We start from the raw sequence: 21,797 nt of genomic DNA on the forward strand, positions 1-21,797 counted from the left end.
ACCTCTTTAAAGGTTTCTGTGTTGAGAAGGACCGATTGTTTTTCATTTAAACATTGCTATCAATAACTTTGTCCTATTGGCATTTATCTTCATGCCGATCTTTGAGGCAAACGATTGCATCTCGTCAATGGCTGATTAAAAGAAAGTGAAAAAAACCGGTTACTTTTGCCATGAAACAAAAACAAATCAAACTGTTTTTTTTTCATTATCCATATAATAATATTCTAATATATATTACACTCCCCCCCCCCGATTGTTTTTTTAAAAGGTGGATCTCCTAATCACTAAAAGATGCAATGGATTAAAGGTATGTTTTTTAAAAATTCATCTCATGTTACTAGTTTGTTGAATATGAAACTTTCTCAGGTTTCGGGTTAGAATTAAAGAGTCTGTTCTTTTCGAAGATGGTATAATAATTTTGTGGAAACTGGAAACAAAGATGCTACAACCATTCTCAATACCTGCACTTAAGCAACAAACAGTCTTGTCTAAATACTACTGGTCATTGTTTTGGACTTAGATTAATCTGAATACTTAGATAAATGTTTCAATAAACAAAAGTAGTACAATAATATCATGGGGTTTGCATTCACACTCAGTGTCCATTGAATGAAAATATTTTAAGAACAACTGAAAAAATAGATGAAGGATAAAACCGTGGAATTTCCATGAGTCCTGCTAGTATGAATGCATTAATTATAATATTTTTTCCATATTTCATGTGACAGCTTTCTTTTGGTTATCTAGTATATAAAGGGGAGTTGACTGTGTATATGCTTGTATGTCCAGCTAAAAATAATTAAAAAAAACGACAAAACAAATACCCACAAAGTTGGTATTTTCTTGATTGGTGTTGCCTCGGATAGAATAATATCTAACATTTAGGAAAATATATTTCTTATTTGACCCTAAACTAACGCAGGGGGGGGCGGTTTTCCAGCCAGTTTATGTATTAAAGATAAGTGACTGATTTTTTTTAATCAAGAAGTTAATTCCCTTGTGCTGATTTATATCTCTATGAATGTATCAAATTGAGTTGTCTGTATATGTGTAGGTTCAGAGAGAGGAATGGGTTAGGCAGAGAAAGGGGGGGGGGACCAAAAGCGGAAAAAAGAGAAAAAGGTATGGAAGAAATAGAAGTTTTAATAGAAATATGTTGCAATTTTAACCCAGGCAACGCTGGGTAGCCTTACTAACTGTTGATAATTTCCTACTGAAAACAAAAGTAATTAATAAAGGAAAAGTGATTGTAAATTTAAAAAAAAAAAAATGAAAATTTCATATTTATATATATATAAAGTTTCGCATGGGTTTGAATACCCTATATATTAAGTTTCACGTCTGTAGATGAAAAATTGACAGGAGTTTGGTAGGCAAAATTTTTTAAACAAATATATACGCATACATAAATATATATAGAAAGAGACTTGTATTTACTATAACCCTTTTACGCAAATATTACGCAAGTATAAATCATGTAGAATATCTACATGAATATAATTACACGTAATAGTTAACTAAAGATGATCATCCAATAAGAAAACCCAAAAACACTAATAAGGAATTAATTAAAATGAATGTTTAAAAGAATATGCAAATTAGCTAGATCTTTTGCAGCTGAATTCAATTCTACGACACGTATATAACTAAGTTGTATTTTGTTTTTAAATAAATAGAAAAAAGGGTTTTTAATATGAATATCAATACACAAAAAAAAAAAAATTATAAGAATATAGATAAACTGGGTTGGGAGGAAAATGGCAGCAAACTGTTGAAGTTTTTGTTAATAATTGAAGACATGCAAAAATTATTGTAAAAAGTAACACAAGTTCTTCAACTTTAATGCACGCCCCATAAACCAGCAAAAAGTAAATTTGCTTTTAAAATACCTTCACTATCGCCTAAGGAGCAGTAAATATATACGATAATGTATAATGTACTAAGGTTTATCCAGGTCACACCTTATATAGTTTTAGTATAAATGTATTTTTAGTAATAGTGCCGTATAGTTAACAATCAAGAAATAAGGAAAAAGATATATACAATAAATAACTTTTACTAAACGCATTAAAATTTAATTTTCTAGTGACCAGCTTACTTTTAACATTCTGAAACTGTTTTCAATTTTTTTTTTTAATTTCAAAATTAAAATTCGTTTGAAGTTCTTTCTTTTGAAACTTCAGAAACAAAATGGCTGATTTTCCACCTCTGTTGTTGGTGGTGGTGCTTCATTCCTTTAAAAAAAAAAAGAAAAAAAAGTGACGTAGCCATTTACTAACCGAAAGTCAAATTTAGCAAAATGCCACCCTCGGACTAAGATTAATAACAGGGTAAATCCTTTTTATTATCATTATTTTCTTTTTTAATATATTTTCAGTCTAAATTTATCCAAAGCTAAGCAACCATGTTTTTCATGCTTTAATGAGTCAAACATACGATACGATTCAGAAATTTAAAAAAAAAAAAAAAAATTGAAAACGGTTTCAAAATGTTAAACTTATACAGCTCGGTAGAAAATTCAAGTTTAATGTATTTGGTAAAAGCTATTAGTTGTATATATTTTTTTTAATCTTTTCATTTCTTGGTTGTTATATTTTCATTGCAAAAGAACATTTTAATTATCGGACGATATTAAAATATGATAAATTTTATAAAAATATTTTTTATTAAATCATCTTAGTTTTCAAATGATGAACATTAGAGAATTGTAGAGCAATTAATAGTTCTTGAGTGCTTTTAAAAAAGTAATTTTAAATAATTATTTTTAATCGTCTTCAGCTTTCAATTTGAGAATCGTATTGAATATTTTTTTTTTTTAATAATTTCTAAATATTTTGACTTTTTTGCCTCTAACCAATATGGCCGCTTCTTAAACCAGAGAAAAAACGACCATTCTCTTCAAAAAAGTATTTAATGAGATTTTCAATTATTTTCTGAGTCTTTCTAAACTAGGTTATCGCACTAACATTTAAAGAAAACTTAATAACTTGTCACGCAATTATTTTAATAACTCAAAAAGAGTTTTGCAGCATTTATAAGGAACGTTCCAAAAAGTATTGCCTCCTATTTTTTTTATCTGCCCAAATAGATCAGAGGGGATTGCAAATTGCATTCTTTATGATGACTGAACTTATGCGTTCATTATCTGAAAGCGTCATCTCTCTTTTGCGGATATTGATGGTATGAGACTTTTAGAAAGCAATCTCTGTCATGGACGTGTGTCAGAAGCAGAGATGCATTATTGAATTCCTTATTGCAGAAAAAAATTGAACCAATCAGCATTCATCGTCGCTTGTTGAACATTTATGAAGCTGATGCACTTGATGCCATCACAGTTAGGAGATGGGTTCGTCGATTTTATAGTGACGACAGAGATGTGAGTGACAAAGCACACTCTGGACTTTTACAACTGAAGCATCAAAAGAGGCTGGCAAAAGTGCATTGAGAATAGTGGTGACTATGTAGAAAAATAATTGTTGAAGCACAAAAGGTCACTCGTTTTAATGGTACCGCTTCCATCTTTGTAGCTCTTCAACATTTTAGTTTTTTGAATTAAAAATAGCAGGCTTTACTGTTGGAACAACCCTCGTAAGAAAGGTTTGTTTGGTTTCTGTCTTATAAAGTCGCTTTTAGGTATTTAATGTTGAAACGTACCACTAACTCTTGATGATGAGCTGCATACAATTAGTTGAACACAAGTCACTATTTTACACATAGATGCGAACAGATTGTAGGTTTATGCCTTTCCCACCAATATTAGTGTATACTTGAACACAATAGTTTGCAGTATTTGAATTATTCAGACATCTATTCCTATTTTGATTGTTATTTGCATAACGTCTCCTCCTACATTCTTTAGATGTATGTTTTCAAACTTCTTGACCTTTATGTAAAGCTTGAAAAATTATTTCAAACCAAAGTATTTATTTGTCAGAGTGAGTTATTCTCGTTCTATCAACCCTAATTGTACAGGTTAAGGGTGTGTGTCGATGTTCACTAATTCACAATAAGGATCTATCAGTTTTTAAGTCAATAGTAGTAGAGTATCCATGAGACCGTTAAAGGTAAATTTAATGTAATCTTCGATTTGCAAAAGGCTTCTACCAAACCACATCCTTACACATATAAAATAAAAGAATGTGAATAACTTCAGAAAAAAACAACGACACTTAACAAAGAACTCCAGATCGCTGTATTGAAATGAAATAACATCTATTTATGCGTTTAAGAAACATTAATTCAAAGTTTTTTTTTTTTTGCAACGAGTGTTCATTAGGCAGGCTTATCTAAATGAGTGTCTGGTGAAAAAGGGGCATGAAATTTAAGATTACTGATTTTTATGAACAGAAGGGACACACGTGGTTATTTTTTTTTTTTTAGGAAAAAAGAAAGTCACTAAACCATGTAAGCGTCATGCGTGTATGTGTGTGTGTTCATCACAAAAGAAAACAGACGTTCGAAATAGCATTGTCGAAAAGAAGAAATAATTCTCGTTCGCTGTGGTAATTTTTCATGATGTGAATTAAGGTTCATTTGCTTGGCGTGCAAATTCAAGACAGGGAATTTTAACGTCTTCCAAGACGAAGTTACTTTAGCTCCAGTCTCGGAGGAAACAAGAGAAGAAACTGGAATAAAACTAAACTGAACTGATTTGATTTGCGCGGGTGAAACCTTATATATGGGTGTTCTGGAACATTCCAGTCTATTTGTTGTATCCCTGCGTGTGGACTGCAACAGAGTTCCTTTATCACATGTATGCAGCTGAGCAAATTATGACGTTGTAATCCTACACGTTCTGATATCCGTGGACGTTGAAACAGTGATTACTATGAAAATGTCTCTGCCAAAGATTTGTTCCAGCCGTATGTAGCAGTCGCTACAATTGGGTAAAGGTATTAATTATATTCATATTTTCAGTTATTAAAAGATGATTTTCCATTTAGTTATTTAAAAATGATTTCTCATCACTTCTATATGCCCAAGATTCTTTCCTATAATAAAAATGGATCATGTTTCTATACAGCACCCCAACGTTGGAAATGAATGGAACGGTCAAAATTTTATCTTACTCTAGTTTAGCAATAAAATATCTTATCATTCCAAGACATACCCTATCAAAAAAGTTCATCCTAATTATATTAATCGACCTGATTTCTCTTCAGACATTTATCCTCTTTATAATTTTTAAATGGTAGGAGGCAATGGCTGAGGATCAATTGTGCCAAGAAAAGTCTTAAACATGTTAATTAATATTTATATTCGGGTGCTAAATCTGAGACTAGCAGTGACTCAAAAACTGTACTCAGTGCAAGTATACTGGTTGTGTATTCTCGTCTCAATCAAGGCAATTGAAATCATCCCTGGTATATGTTCAATGGAAGTTGGACTCCACAGTGAGTAGTAGAGCAGAAAACCAGTGAAAAAATTTCTTTTTAATGAAATAAATAAATAAATAAACAAATAAATAAACACATAAATAAAATAATAAATAACCAAATAGATGAATAAACAAATAGATAAATAAATAAACACATAAATAAACAAACAAATAAATAAATAAGCAAACAAATAAATAAATAAATAAACAAATAAATAAATAAACAAACAAATAAATAAACAAATAAATAAACACATAAATAAAATAATAAATAACCAAATAAATAAACACATAAATAAACAAACAAATAAATAAATAAGCAAACAAATAAAAACATAAATAAAATAATGAATAATCAAATAAATAAACACATAAATAAACAAACAAATAAATAAATAAGCAAATAAATAAACAGATAAATAAACAAATAAATAAATAAGCAAACAAATAAATAAATAAACAAATAAATAAATAAACAAATAAATAAATAAACAAATAGATAAATAAATAAATGAACAAATAAATAAATAAATAAATAAACAAAACCGGAGGGCTAATGAAGCAAAAATACTGATCCCCAGCACCTCCATGGATTACCATCAGGAAGAACATTCAGCCGGTGCTTGCCTATAATTGGGCCTAAAAAAAATTTTTACAAGAAAAATCTTTAAAAAAATTTTTATAATGTACGTACTTGTCACTGCATGAAGATGTCATATTCCAAAAATTACGTAAATCGATTAAGTTGTTTTGTTTTTTTTATTTAAGAAAATCAAATATTATCACACATTTTAGCGAAGAATTGCTTCATACCATCTTGTTTGAGACTGATACGCTATTAATAACACTTGTCAGAAATATAGGATCAACAAGGGCAGACAATTGACTTAGAAACAAAAATGGCAAAACGAAAGGAAAAGAAGTCGTTATGTTAATTTATTATTTTGTATTTGTATTAGAAAAAAAAAGTGTTTTCGACATTTAAAAAAAAATAATAAAGGGTTTTGCCATTTTTGTTTCCAAGTCGATTGTCTGCCTTTGTTGATCCTATATTTCCGACAGGTGTCGTTAGTAGCATATCAGTCTCAAGCAAGATGGTGTGAAGCAATTCTTTGCTAAAATGTGTGATAATATTTGATTTTCTTAAATAAAAAAAACTACTTTATTGTTTTATGTGATTTTTGGAATATGACATCTTCATGCAGTGACAAGTACGTACATTATAAAGATTTTTTTCAGATTTTTCTTGTAAAAAATATTTTTTAGGCCAAATTATAGGCATGCACCATTCAGCCTACAAAATGTTTGCTTTGATTTGTTAAGTCTTCGAAAGTAAATTTGACCCAGATTTGAGTGAATTTATTATTATATTTTTAGTAATGAAAGTAGGAAATTACTTTGTATATTGTATTCTTTGTTCAAATAATAAATTTTTGTTTTGAAAAATTATTTTTTTTTTAATGAAATTTAAGTACAAAAACTGTAAATTTTTTGATTTTCTCTATCTAGTATATTGAACAATTTTATTTGGCTGGGATTGTCTTATATGAAAATATTACCTTGCAAAAATATTTTGTAAAACTTGATACCACAAGATTCATTAATCTGTGATCTAATTAATTTCATTATTCTGATATATATAGCTTTTCAGAATAAATAAATAAAAAAATGAAACTTTTTAATTTGTAGTAATTATGAAAATCATGTTTGTTTTCCTCAATATGCATCGCCGTTTTCAAGATCTTAAATTAAAATCTTTTCTTTTTTTTTTTTTTGTAAACAAATTACTTGTCGTCCAGTAAATTTTTTTAAACAAGTTTTCAGATCAGATTAAGATCAGCAATATCCCTGAGCAAAGTTTCTTTTTAAAAACTGCCAATTTGTAGAACACAATACCATAGGGCTGCTCCCCAGCTTACTAAAGTATGGTCGTTTTCAAGTCCAATGTAAACAAATTCTTGTTCTTAAATAAAGAAAATTTTACCCAATCAACACCATAATTACCAATCATCACAATGTTGTCTGTCTCACCGTTTACCTGGTACTCATTTAAACTTTATCTTTGGGTGGCCTTTGGGCCTTGATACGTGGTGACTTCTTAGTAAAAACAAAAAAAAACGGAAACAAAATATCTTGAGATAGAATTGATTTTTTTTTTTCTTTATTACAAACGAGATCACGTTTATGAAGACCCAAAGGTCACTCAAGGATAAAGGTTAAGTTAGATAGTGAAACATCGAGGAGATTAGTAATGATGGTTGTAACTGGTCATAAATTGATTATTTAAAAGGATGGCTCAACAAGAATTTGTTTACATTAGACTTGACAATGACAATGCTATAGTAAGCTAGAAATCATTCTCATGGTACTGTGTTCTACAAACAGGCAGTTCTAGGAAAGAAACTTTGCTCATCAAAGTTCTAAGTACACAGAAAGAGAAGAGGAATTTATTAACAACTAGCAGGAGTACCCGGCGTTGCCCAGTGTGTGTGGTGGTGGTGGTGGGGGGAGTAAATCAAAACAATGATAAAATGGAAAATAAAGAATAAGCGAACGAAATGTTAAAACTTCTTTAAAAAATCAGAAAAAAAAAAACTGTGAATGTGATGGAAAAATAAAAAAAAGGAAACTAAAGAAAAAAAAACGAATGAAAAAAATGGCATAATTAACCCTGTTTAAATATTAAAACTTTAAAAATCAAAAAAAAATGTCTGATATGTCGACGCGAACATGCAACCTTAAGACAACAACGCTGTCACTATAACCACTACTCTACGATCGCATAAGCGAAGTAAGGTCATTTTTTGTCTATTTAAACTAATTCAAGAAAGAACGTTTTTGTGCATGCATGTTTGGCTAAATTGTCATGGAGGAACGACTTTTTGCTACCCTCCCTCATTGCGAATGTTTAATTCTATAGGAAATAACTGTTTTTTCTAATTTTCACATTATTCGACCAAGACTTTCAGACGGCACTGGTTTCGATCCAGTCCGATGCTGCTGAGAAAAGTTTTAGGCATACATACATACATACATACATACATACATACATACATTTAAACAGACAGGTGAGATTTATATAATAGATGGCTGTAGCTAGTAAAGTTTTTGTTGTGAATGCTTTATAGATTAAAACTCAGTCAAGTATATACCATAAAAATTAAGATAGAGTAGAGCAAGACTAGTAACGTCTCTTCTGTGAGAAGGAGAAGAAGGCATCATCCTCTGTGTTTTGTACTCTGTGAAGGCAGGAAAGGATATTCTGAGTAGCACCTCTCCAGATGTGGTAACAGTACTCCATCTTAGGACGTATTTGACTCTCAATGGTAAAAGATGAATTAAGAGGGCATCTTTGGGAACTATCAGATGAAATATTCGACAGAATTTGATCTTTATATTTATGTTGTGTTAATACTGTAAATAGTGGTCATCTGATGAAACTTCTTGATGCTCCAAGCATAAACTTTTTAAATTTGTCAGAGTCTGACAACAAAGTAAATGTTTCAATGAAGAGGGTTCAAAAACCAAAGTTCTAGTCAGGGCGGTACACACAACAATAGCAATGACAAAATTAGAACCAATCTGGAAGGACAAACTTGTAGGAGTTTCCAATTTCATCTGTACATGTTACTTTGAGAGGGGGGTATTTATATTGGTTGGAAATACTTTGTTTACACGTTCATGTTAAAAGTTGTTAGCTTTGGGAAGTGAAGCAGAAAGTGAATTGCAATGAGGTAGAAAAAGAAAGAGTGTAAGCAATCATAGCTATTTGCATTTTTAGCATTCATAAGATTCACTTTGCTCAGTGGAGCAACTTAGTCGCCATAGGGAATTATTCAGACAGTATATAGATGTACACATCTTCTAGCTAAAAAAATAAGATTACAATTCATGGACAAGAACTTGAGATAGTAAATCAGTTTAAATATCTTGGAGCATTGCTCAGTGAGAAGGGTTTAAAGACTGAATCCTAGAAAGTGTGGGTTAGATAGCAGTAGCAATGGCAAAATTAAAACCAATATGGAAGAACACAACTATTAGTCTGTCAACTAAGTTGGAGCTACTACATGTGTTTGTCCTGTTGATCTTTCAATATGCATGTGAAACTGCAAAGAAAAATCCAAGTAGTTGAAATAAGATGTTTTAGAAAAGTACTTGATGTCTCATACATGAGTCGCATCACAAATGAAACAGTGCGTATGACTGCCATCTTGCACACAAAACATTTTGAAGAACTTCAATTATCTTCAAAAAAAGAAAACTTTGATGGTGTCGGCTGTGACAAGAGCCATTCTTTTAAGTTGTTGTTGTTGTTGTTATTATTATAATAATAATAATGATAATAATTTTGAATGTTTATAATGCATCTCAAGCGATTTTTACGCCCTCATCAGATATTTTGTAATGGAAGTTGGATTTGGAGAAGCTGTTCCAAGAGCTAATGTCCTTCTCTTCTTACACAGTGAAATGTGTTTTTGAATGGCTGCTTCTTCCAACTTGTGTGGCCTTCAGCTAGGTCAGATTGGTGTTATTTGATGGAATTTAATATTAAGGGTAGGTCGGTGATAGTTTGTTTATTGTTCATTTCTTATGATTGCCCTCCTCTGTGTGTATAGTTGGTGTGTATTTGTTTTTCTGTTTTTTTTTTGTTTTTTTTCATAAGTGTGTGTGTGTGCATTTGAGAGCATATATGCGTGTGGAGAGCATGTGTGTGTGTGAGTATGCGTGAGCATGAGTGCTTTAATATGCATAGGTGTGCACACGCATTCATATCTACTCATACATTTAGATAAATATTACATATGCATACACATGCACACACATCCAACTATACACATAACCTATATTTCACCGTACAATATCATGAGATAATTGAGTTAATATTCTATAGCATGGTAAAAAGCATGAGTAAAAAGATAATTAAACTGAAAAATAATTAGTGATGTGTGTGTGTGTGTAGCCTCCGACCTTCTTCAGGTGTATCTTGTCAAACTCGGGAATCTTTCTGTCACAAAGACTCCTGGCACAGTGAATAGAGTACTTGGTAAGATTCAGTTGTAACTTACATTCTTCTAAAGGTTGACACTAAAAATACAATTGCATATCACTAAAAACTTCTACCTAGTCATGGTTGACAGAACAAGAGCATTCTACCACTGTAAATAAAGTACACGTGAAGAAGGTCGGAGGTTACATTGACTGAAACATTGTGCTAGATGAAAACGGTCGCCCAAAAATTCAAATAATATGAAATCCATAATTGTTAAACTGACATTTTTTTTTCTGTTATTATCAGTTTTACATTTGGAAGTGAGCTTTAATTTTTTTACCAGGATGCAAGCTTTTGTCTGATATATAAAGTTCATATCTGCCTCGTGAAAGGGTCTGATGTTGTAAGAACAGAAATCTGTATATATATCTATAAAAGTAAAATTGTGTGTGTGTGTACATTTCCCTACTAAACTACTCTGTCAGTTTTCAGTCTATAGACTCGAGATTTGACATAAGGAGTATTGAGATTTGATAAAATATTTTTAATCAGTTTTGCGGTCTCTATCAAACTATTCAGCCAATTTTGGGTCTAAACATTTAAAATTTTGCATAAAGGATATTCAGACATGCAGCAAGCCTTTTAATCAGTCTTTGGGCGAAAATTTGGCTGCCAAAAGGTTAAAGTTGAAAGAGTTGACCTTTGCAGACTCTACCAAACTCCTCTGCCAATTTTGGGTCTAAACACTTGAAATTTTAGATGTAGGTTACCTGGACATGAGTCAAAGTTTTAATATATATATATATATATATATATATATATATATATATATATATATATTCACATGAAGTTATGAATAGTACATAGGGCCCAAGCAAAGCCGGGCTGAACTGCTAGTTTTCAATAAAGTAGTTATAGTAACAATGGCATCATGAGCAATACAAATCCGGCACATTATTATATTGTTTTTCAATACAGTGATGAAACTGTTTAATTTTATTTATACAGAAAATTTCTTTTTTCTAAAGTCTTTAATGAAATAGAAAGTAGCTGTTTTGATTTTAATCTTTTTTTTTTTTTTTCCATTGCAGAGTATAACTGGGAATGAGTGGTACAAACAGCAGGCATCTCGAGCCGTAAATCAAGCTATTGGTCGAGTTATCCGACACAGGCATGATTACGGCGCCATCATTCTGTGTGACACCAGGTAAAGTTTATATTATTCAATCTTTTTTTTTTTTTTTTTTTTTTCAACGAAATAAGTTACATAAAAATATACTTGCTTATCCACTGCTACAAAGTTCTTTTTGTTACACGTTATTTGTAGCATTATGGTTGATTCTTTTTCTTACAACAGATCTTCTGTTACACATGTAATCAGTTAATAGCTAACATCTCCCTTCCTTTTTTTTTTTTATAGTAAAAGAAAAGTCTGTTTATAAAGATCCGCGCGTTGTCTCTCAATGGTTATATTTTGAAATGTTAGAACGGTGCGTTGGCTATGCGAAATTAACGTCAAGGGTGTGAGTTCCATTATAAAAGCGTTGAGTTAATATGAATAAAATGAAATATGCATCAAGTACGCTTGAAAGGCAAATTACAATGCAATATTAGGAAAATAAATATCTTGCTTGAAATATATTTCAGAGTCAAAACAAACAGATTTTTCTTTCTCCAACTTCACAACATGGCAAGAAAGAAGAAGAAAATAAAGGAAAGAAAACAACAGACAGAGAATGGAGTTTGACTCCGAAATATATTTAAACTACCGGGGGGGGGTACCCGGCGTTGCCCGGGTGTTTGGAGGTAAATCAAAACTCCGGGGCGGGGGGAGGGGGGTAAATTAAAAAAAAAGTTTTGGTAGGTGAGTATGAGGATCGAACCCAAACCCTTGAAGCAAAGTTGGAAATTAAAGTGTGAAAAAAAAAAGTGCAACATTAACCATTGGGCCACCGCGCGATACTAACGGAAAAATGTTTGAATTTATTTAATTATTTAGATTTGGCAGGTGTACGTTTTAATGACTTAATGAGGTCAACTTTGACTGCGGGGTATTTCATTTACTGCGAGAACGCTTTTTTTAGGTGCACATTTTAATGAGGTCAACTTTTCCCAAGATGTGGGGGGGGGGAGAAACCAGCTCCCCTTGTCCAATTTGAATAACAATTGTCCACATTGATCAAAGCTGATTGCTTTCGGACATTTCCGGCGATAGCCGGAAAATACCGCCAGAATTAATGTCGCTTTTATTATACGACAAAGCCTAATCCACATGTGGCGAGCGACAAATGTTGAATATTTATCTTCCCGAAGTCGAGCAAATTAGACAGGCGAGATCCGTTGTTAACTCAGAGATATTATGATTTATATGTGATATAAAAAGTTTTAAGAAGTTGTGAGCCGACCGACCGCTTCTCTGAAAAAAGCCTTTCTTGGACATCCACACAAAGCGAACATACATACACACATTTTCGCTTTTATATATATATATATATATATATAGAGAGAGAGAGAGAGAGAGAGAGATTATAAATTTCAAGGAAGTAAACTATTTGTTTATTTTCCTAATATTGCGTTGTAATTTGGCTTTCAAGCGCACTTGATGTATATTTTATTTATATATATATATATATATATATATATATATATATATATATATATATATATATATATATATATACTTTAAAAAATACTTTACAAAGGATACGACAGAGGTAAAATGTCCCCGCTTGTTTTCTTTTCCTCATAAAGGAAATGTTTCTTTTCCTTAATGTTTCATTATTAAAGTTGTTTTTTATTCAATAAGTCTGAAGAAAGGCTGTTCTTGTGAAAAATTTCAAACGACATATTGTTTGAATTTGTCGAAATGGTCTTGAAACAATCGTAACTAACAATGAAATACACTTTTTGTTGCTATCAACCCATTTCTTGAAGTCTTGATTTTTGTTAAAACAGTATATATATATATATATATATATATATATATATATATATATATATATATATATATCACAAGTTCATACAGGCAATTGTCATCCAACTGTGCTTCCCTCGGTGAATGCTAATTAACATCTTGCTTTGGATAGCCAAGATAAACTCAGAATCACAAATATAAAAAAACAAACCAGTTTCATAAAATGAAAAATATCTTTAGTTCACATCTGGAGTTGAACAAAAATTTGGAATAAATATGAAATAAAGGTGGTGAGTCTTACTCTGACAGAAGAGGAGAAATGTACGCATTAAAGGGAGGGAAAAAGAAGGTGAATGCGACAAGTCAAACTGTGGAAAGGTTGACAGCAGGAGGAATCCTGTGACAACCATTCCAAAAAGAGTGTGTTAATAAAGGGGATTATAAACTTGACTTGTTGTAAATGAGAAAAATATGCTGTGGTAAAAAGAGAAGAAAAAAGGTGACTACGAGTCGAAAGGTTGGAAGACACAAGAAATCCTGCGAAGACTGTTTCATAAAGATTGATAATAAAAGAAGACTTGTAAACTTGGTTTGCCGTAAATGTGAGAAATAACACTTTTCCTACTCGAGAAAGATGTCATTAAAAGAAGCAAAGAACCCATCAAATAGATTTGAATTAAAATGATATGAATAATATACAACATACCAGGCTATGGCAAAAAAAGTGTGCACAAAAACGTCATGAGTGAACTAAAAGGCAGGAAAATAAGACTGAAAATGGCGTTAGAAAAGCCAAGTCTCATCGACGATCATGTTGCAGAGAAATGGAAAGGAAAAAAAGTGGGACTAAAAATCCTAGAAAACAGCCTAAATTAAGTTCAAGAAGCATTCGTTAACAAATAAGTAATGGAGAATAAAAAAAAATGAAAAATAATTAAAGACAAAGTGTTATGGGGTTAAATGGTAATAAACGAAAGGAACGAAACATGTATTCATATAAATTACAGGCAAAGTGACTTGAGTAATACCATACCTCAATGGTAGGGCGTTTGCACATGACCTGCTTGGTCGCGTGTTAATCTCAGACTGCCGGGTACCGGTCTTGTTACCGGAAGTGACATCATGAGATAGTCCATTAATCCCATGGAGGGCGTCTCCAACACAGAGTTAAAAATGTCACAGTGAGACAAGAACTGAAGAGAAAACGCTGTAATGGCAACTTGTCCCTGAAGAATAAAAAAAAAATGGTCCAGTTAGGTGACATTATGAAACATCACCGACCAACCCTCATAGGTGTTGTGGTTGGAAGAGCCTAAAAAGACACCCATGCATTCAACATCTAGCACCTAAGAGAAAGATCTTACTGGCTTCATCGCCATATCTACTTCCTGTTATGACGTAACTTTTTGAACACGTCAGTTTCATTTCTACTTTTCCACTTTCTGGAATATTCCATTGGTAATGAGTTTTGAAATATGATATCCACATTAATAAAATGTTGTAGATGACTTTTTGACTCTTTTGTTAGTCTTAATCAGTTGGGTAGTCGGACATTCTGCAAATATTAAAAACTAAGTTCTCGTATTATTTGGATTTTTTGGATTACCGCTCTCATATTGAATGTCATTTACACAACGTTTCGGTCAATGAGAACAGTAGTCCAAAAAATCCAAATAATATGTATTACCAATCCTCATCTCAAAAAATTCAGAATCGTAATTTATTTCTCTTTTTCTTTTTTAGATTCGCTTTTCAAAATAACATTAAACAGTTGCCGTTATGGTTACAAAACTCTGTTGTGAAATTAGAAAATTTTGGACCTTCACTCCGAATGATAAGTACCTTCTTCAAACAAGCCGAAAGCAATGTAAGTAAAATATATTCTATATGTTAAACATTTCTTTGTGGTCATCTCAGCTGGACATTACATGCAGAGTGTGCACTACTTAACTCCAACTGGGATAAGTTCAACCCTGGTGGAAGTGCCTCCATAAATGGATGGTTTCAGTAGTGCACTGAAGGCCTGCCAACTTATCCTATATCTACACAACTACCATTCGTCCATGCATGGTGTATCGTTGCTACATTTCTAAACTTATACAGAAATAGAAATAAAATTTTAGTTGTAAGGGAGGCAATTCTTATATTCTTCAATTAAATTTATATTTAATTGAAGAATATAAGAATTGCCTCCCTTATAACTAAAATTTTATTTCTATTTCTGTATAAGTATGTATGAGTTATCCCCCTTGCTGAATTTCATTTTTTTTTTTTTTTTTTTTTTTTTTTTGGTGGTTAGTTAAAAAGGTTTCTGGGTTGGTGCATCAGACATTAGCTTCTCCATCTTAGACAGGATGTAAAGAAAAACTTTCGAAACGAATAGATCTTGCACTGTCTACCAAGCTCCAGCCTCTGTCTCATCACTACAATGTTGTATCTTTGTGCTTGTTTTTTAATGGAATGTGCTCCAACGAACTTACTACACTAGTACCCACTTAATGTAAATGTAACATTGTCTGGGAACTAACACACATTGTGTGCAGTTTCAGTCACAAAGGAGTCCAACACAAAGAATAAGAAATAACTTAGATTCGCTTTTTGGTTCTGTACAACAACATTTATTTCCTCGTCATTATGGCCATGATGTCACCCACGTGATCTAGAACTTTCTCCACGTCTCACAAGATCTCGAACATTGTCTCGTCTCTCACAAGATCTTTGTCTTTCTCTTTTTTTTTTATAGTCCTTTTCCCCCCTCCACCGGTGATGTTACTTCTCATGCATTGATGTGTGCATATCTGCGCTATGTTACATAAATACCCCCAAACAACACGACTGCTCCATTCTCTATAGAGTCTTTCAGATGTCGAAAGACGTTCTCCTCTAATAGCTTCTTTCTTCAGACTGTTTGCCTTTGGAATTCTTTCCTTTCCGCCTGTTCCCCAATTATGCCAAAATGCAGAAATATAAATGTAATGTGAACAAACATTTTCTGCACAACTCCCCACTTAGGAGGCCACCTTTAAACTTGACCCCTAATTCACAGTAACCCTTTATGTTTCAGTGGTAGTATTTCTTGTTTGGGGTTTAATAAAAGGTAAAAGAATGTATGGATTATTTGGACTACTATTCATAATATATCTATCAGACTAGAAAATCTAGGACCTCTACAGTGAAGGATGGGATTTTGTTGCTAGTTGGATGGGTCAGGAAGTTTTTATTTGATTCCGTTTGCCTGCTTTCTAGCTGACTTTGGGACTTGATAAGTGGTGACTCCTATGTAAAAAGAAAAAAAAAAAAGGTTTAAAGCTGCCAAAATTCATAATGACTTGTTCACATCAATCCATGAGGTCGTAAACCAGCCCACACTACAGGGGTTCAAGGCGGCCTTGGACAGACACTGGTCGGACCTCCACAGTTTTCCTCCTGTATAGTTTCTCTTTGTACATAGTCCTCTAAATTCTCACTGACTTTTCCCCCTTGTAAATGGCAAACGTTTGTGCATTTATTCTTTGCCAATTAATCAATCAATCGATTAACTGTTAAAGGCATTGATTAACAATCCCTTCTAAATGATAGTCTTTTAGGGATTGAAGATTCAATCTTTATTACAGACGATAATAACTAAGAATAATATAATTAATACTTCGACCTGGTTGTGGTTGACGGAATAAGAACAATCTACCCTTGTGGATTAAATAAATGATTCAGTTAAAAAAATTTTTAAAGGTTCTTGAGTTTGACAAAAATTTCCAATTTCCAAAAGATGCATGTAATAGCGCTCAAAAGTGTCCGAAACATTTTGAAAATAATAACCAAGATGAGGATAGTAGCCCAAATAATATGTATCAATTCTCATCTAAAAAAAAAACTTTGTACAGTTATTCGAACACAAATTGCTATTTTTGTGTGTAGTTGGGATGAAAACGAAATTTTTAAACTGGGTATAAAAAGTCTATTGTTTGTAGAAGTATCCATATACTATAATTGGTAACATTCATATGATTGAATATTGTAAAGTTTAAATATCCACATTTTTTTTTTTTTTTTTTTTTTTACAATTTTACATATTAATTTTATTATTTTTTTTATTTTGAAGAAACTAAAAAGGAAAAAGATATCCGTCAAATAATTGTTTCTTGTTTTGTTCTTTTTTTTTCTTTTTACAAAAAGGAAAACCCAAGCTGAACAAAATTATTGTTCAAATCTATAAATTATTTGATCAAATCTATAAATAATGTGAATTCTGGCGATTAGAAGAAAAGATAACTAGAATGGTTCTTGAAGAGTGCATACTTTTATCGTGGCTCAACAGTAAGAATGACAATTGCAGCAATATTGAACATGGGTTGGAATTGGAATCGAGAATCAGAAAAATCAAAACTTTTAAGATTATTGGAATCAGAAAAATGTGTGCTTATTCTCCAATGCCAAAAACGATTCTTTTGTTTTTTCTTTGGTTTTGTTTAAAACTTAATTTTTAATTGCTGGTACTAATGATAAATATTTCTTGATTCTACCAGTAAAACTAATATATATATATATATATATATATATAGATAGATAGATAGATATTGCCGGGTTTGAATCTATTGACTGGTGTTAATCGTGACACCCTGCACTGATGATTCCCAAAAGGATGAAACACTAGTGTCTGTAGGTATTTAATAATTATTATAGAAAATTAATAATTTTGTATATATATATATATATACTAGCATTTCAGCCCGGCGTTGCATGGGTGTTTGGAGGTGTATGCTAAGCAAAAAAAAAATAAAAACGGTCAATTTTTTTAACTTTGACCCCTATTGTGACCCCTTAAAATTTATTGTTTAGGGCTCAAATAAAGTTATTAAGTTAGATCCATGTCCAAGGAACCTATATCTAAAATTTCACGTGTTTAGACCCAAGATTGTAGGAGTTTGGTAGAGTTCTCAAAGGTCAAATCGTTGAACTTTGACCCCTTAATCGCCAAATTTCTGTCCGAAAACCAATCACATCGATTTTCCCAAATCTCAGTACCCTGTATATAAAATTTCGAATCTGTAGGCTTAAAATTGACAGTTATTGCGTAGGGAAATGTACACAGACACACACGCACACAGACACTTTCACTTATATATATATATATATATATATATATATATATATATATGAGGGAGTTATAAGAATAAGAGAAGACTTATCAGAATAATGCAAAGCTCAATAAATTGTTTTGAAGCTTATTATAGAGTATCAATAAAATAAAAGAACGAAAATAAAAAAAAATCTATACTCATGTATATAGATTTATTTGTTTATTCAATAAGGATGCTACATTAATTAGGGGTGTAGGATAAGTAAAACTCTTTATACCATGGTATTTCGAAGCCTAATGCTTCTCATCAGAAGAGGAGAGAAGATGCAAGGTAACATAATAGGGATGTGACGCCTAATGATAGTTACATTCGGAGCGAAATAGTTTTGCAGTGAGAGGAGAATGGTAAAATATTGAAACTGTTTGGGGATGGGATGTGAGAACTAAAGTATCCCTGTGATATAAGAGGGAGGAATATAGCTTTTATTATGTAATGAAGGTAGGTATATACCAGGTATGCCATGGTCGGTTCTATATAGGTGTGTCTTTGCGCATTCATACTCTCAGGAAGAGCAGACGTGATTGAAAAGAGGATGTTTATTTAGTCATATGTATTTATGAGTTATAACTATGGAAGGGGTTTACTTGAAATAGGGGATTTATGCTAGGTATGTATGTATTAGTAGCGGTATCGGAAGTAGAACATAGTATTTAAATGAATTATTAGAAATAATTAATATGATAAAAGAATAAAGGTAAAAAGATAAATAATAAAGGATGAAATATATATTAAAAAAATCATGAGAATAATAGTTTGAATGATTGAAATAAAACAGATTATCGATTTTCTTTTTAAAACATTCCATTAAAAATATTTAAATAAATAGCTTAAAAAAAAATGATATTGCAACAAATGTATTCTGAATTAGAATATTCCTGAAAGGGTGATTTATTGTCTATATTTTGTCCGATAAGTTTTCTAGTGTTAATAATTAAATCCGTTCGTGATTCGTTGCTGGGATTATTTTATATGAGGGGCGTTCCAAAAATAATGCCTCCTATTTTTTTTTATTCTGCCCAAAATGGATCAGAGGAGATTGCAAATTGCATTTTTATGATGACTGAACTTATGTATTCATGACCTGGAAAGTTCATCTCTCTGTTGCAGATATTGATACTGTTAGACTCTAAGAAAGCAACCCTTGTCGTAGACGTGTGTTGGAAGCAAAGATGCGTGATTTGATTCCTGGAAAGAGTGCATTGCTAATGGCGGTGATAATCTAGAAAAATACATTCTGGAGCATAAAAAAAGTCGCTGGTTTCAATGATACCACTCCCGTTTTTGTAGTTCTTCAACTTTTGAGTTAAAAAAAAAAAATAGGAGACTTTGCTTTTGGGACGACTCTCGTATTTGTATCAATCTTGATAAAAATTGATCAAAATAATCTAGGAATTAGTCATGTTTAATTTAAGGTTTATCTTCGTTATATTAATTCTTCCTATTATCCCAAAGGAAAGTGAAAGATGATGGGTCAGGCTAATTCAGCGAAAAAAAATTTCCATTTTGCATTTGATAGATGATTTTTAATTATAATATTACCTGTTCTTCCCCAACATGGAAAGCTGCTGTGTGTGTATGTGTGTCTGTGTCTGAACGCGTATCTGTCTTGCTCTCTTTTATGCAGACACACGCACACACGAAATAGTGTTAGTTTAGTTTTAGCTACAACTGAGCTGAGTCAATGTTCAACATGGTTCACATCACAACTGAGTATGACTCATGATGAAAGTGGCAATAAAATGTGTGTGTGTATATATATATATATATATATATATATATATATACATATATATATATATATATATATATATATATATATATATATATAATGTCTTTATTTGCTTCTTATCATGGGGTCCCGATTTCAAGTCTCGCTAGATTCAGCCACTCTGATGAGTCGTAGACGACGAAACACGTGTCAGTGGATAATTATATTTTAAAAATAATAATATATATATATACATATATATATATATATATATATATATATATATATATATATATATATATATATGTTTATGTGTATGTGCGTACATACAGCAGTTCCAGTCAATTTAGAAACCAAAATAATTTAACTTTTATGATCCTATACAAGCAACTGAGAACATGGCTCTGGATTGAGTCTGACTCATTATCAATGAAAAATATCAACAGTTAATTGTATGTGTGTGTGTAGGTGTAAATGTATGCATATACATATATGTGTATGTGGGTGTAACTGTATACATATGCATGTGTTTATATGTGTATATATGTGCATAGATGTGTATGTGCATATACATGCATGTATATATATACGTATGCATAGAAATGTGTATAAATGTATATGCATGTGTGTATATGTATGTGTGTATAGGTATACATATGTGTATGTATAGATGTGTATATGTTATTACATGTGTGTATAGACATATATATGTGCATGTGTCCATATATATGTATATAAATAAATCTGCATGTATGTGTGTCTATGAATAAATGCCGGGAAGCTTGCTAGTATATATATATATGTGTGTGTGTGTGTGTGCTTAAATATGCCGCAATATGCTTGAATATGATATTTTGATTAATGCAGATTTCGTATTTATACTAGCCCAGGTGCCCAACGTTGCCAGGGTGTTTGGAGGTGTGTGTTGAGCAAAAAAAGTCGTAGTAGGTAGGCAGGCTCGAACTCGTACTGCGAAGGAGGAAAATAATGTCTTTGTCGTTGCATCTATTGCAAAACCGGAAGTGGCGAAGGTTTAAATTAAGGCTAGTCAATCGAAAAGAGGAGATGACTTTTGAAAATCTCGGCGAAAAAGATACACCTCCTTATAGAAAAGTGCCCCGTTCAGGGTAAAAGAATTAATGTTTTTAGTCAATGTTTCGATATTTGTCATCTGAAGGGTCGAGCTTCAAAACAATACTGACCTCGTGAAAATCCGTCGCCTCTGTCGAAAATTTTAGACAGATATACAAGCATACATACATTTAAACAGACAAGTGAGATTTGTATTATAGATTGTATTGGAACCAATAATATAGTAATGATTTTAAAAGTTTTTAAAAAATGACTTGTGCGCCACCACCAAGAATTAGCTTACGATTTACTTTTTCCTTTGACGTTAATGCCTAAGCTATGAAGACATGTTTGCTGCAAGACTAAAAATTAAAATATGAACTAATAGCTATTACATTAAGCATGCATATTCATAATTCCGTCGTTCGACCTATACCTGACAAATTTCATCATTTCCACACTTTTGCACAAATTTACCCTGGCTAAAACCTAAATATAAAGTTTTGCATGGGTTCAAATACCCTATATATTAAGTTTCATATTTGTAGGTCAAAATCTGACCGGAGTTTGGTAGGCAAAATTTTTTAAACAAATATATA

The 21,797-nt window shown here is 31.7% G+C and overlaps 1 protein-coding gene across 2 annotated transcripts in view; it reads left to right on the forward strand.

The window, feature by feature from the left end:
* Nucleotides 1-21,797, forward strand: part of LOC145280058 (regulator of telomere elongation helicase 1-like) — a 1,039,981-nt gene that overhangs the window by 940,088 nt on the left and 78,096 nt on the right. For both annotated transcript variants that reach the window (XM_080131745.1, XM_080131746.1), the window contains exons 24-25: nt 11,459-11,574; nt 15,025-15,148. In XM_080131745.1, coding sequence (XP_079987871.1) covers nt 11,459-11,574; nt 15,025-15,148 — 240 coding nt within the window. The remainder of the gene's footprint in view (nt 1-11,458; nt 11,575-15,024; nt 15,149-21,797) is intronic.

Source organism: Euprymna scolopes, chromosome 7 (assembly GCF_053919585.1).
Source record: "Euprymna scolopes isolate OS-2025 chromosome 7, ASM5391958v1, whole genome shotgun sequence".
Taxonomy (NCBI): domain Eukaryota; kingdom Metazoa; phylum Mollusca; class Cephalopoda; order Sepiida; family Sepiolidae; genus Euprymna; species Euprymna scolopes.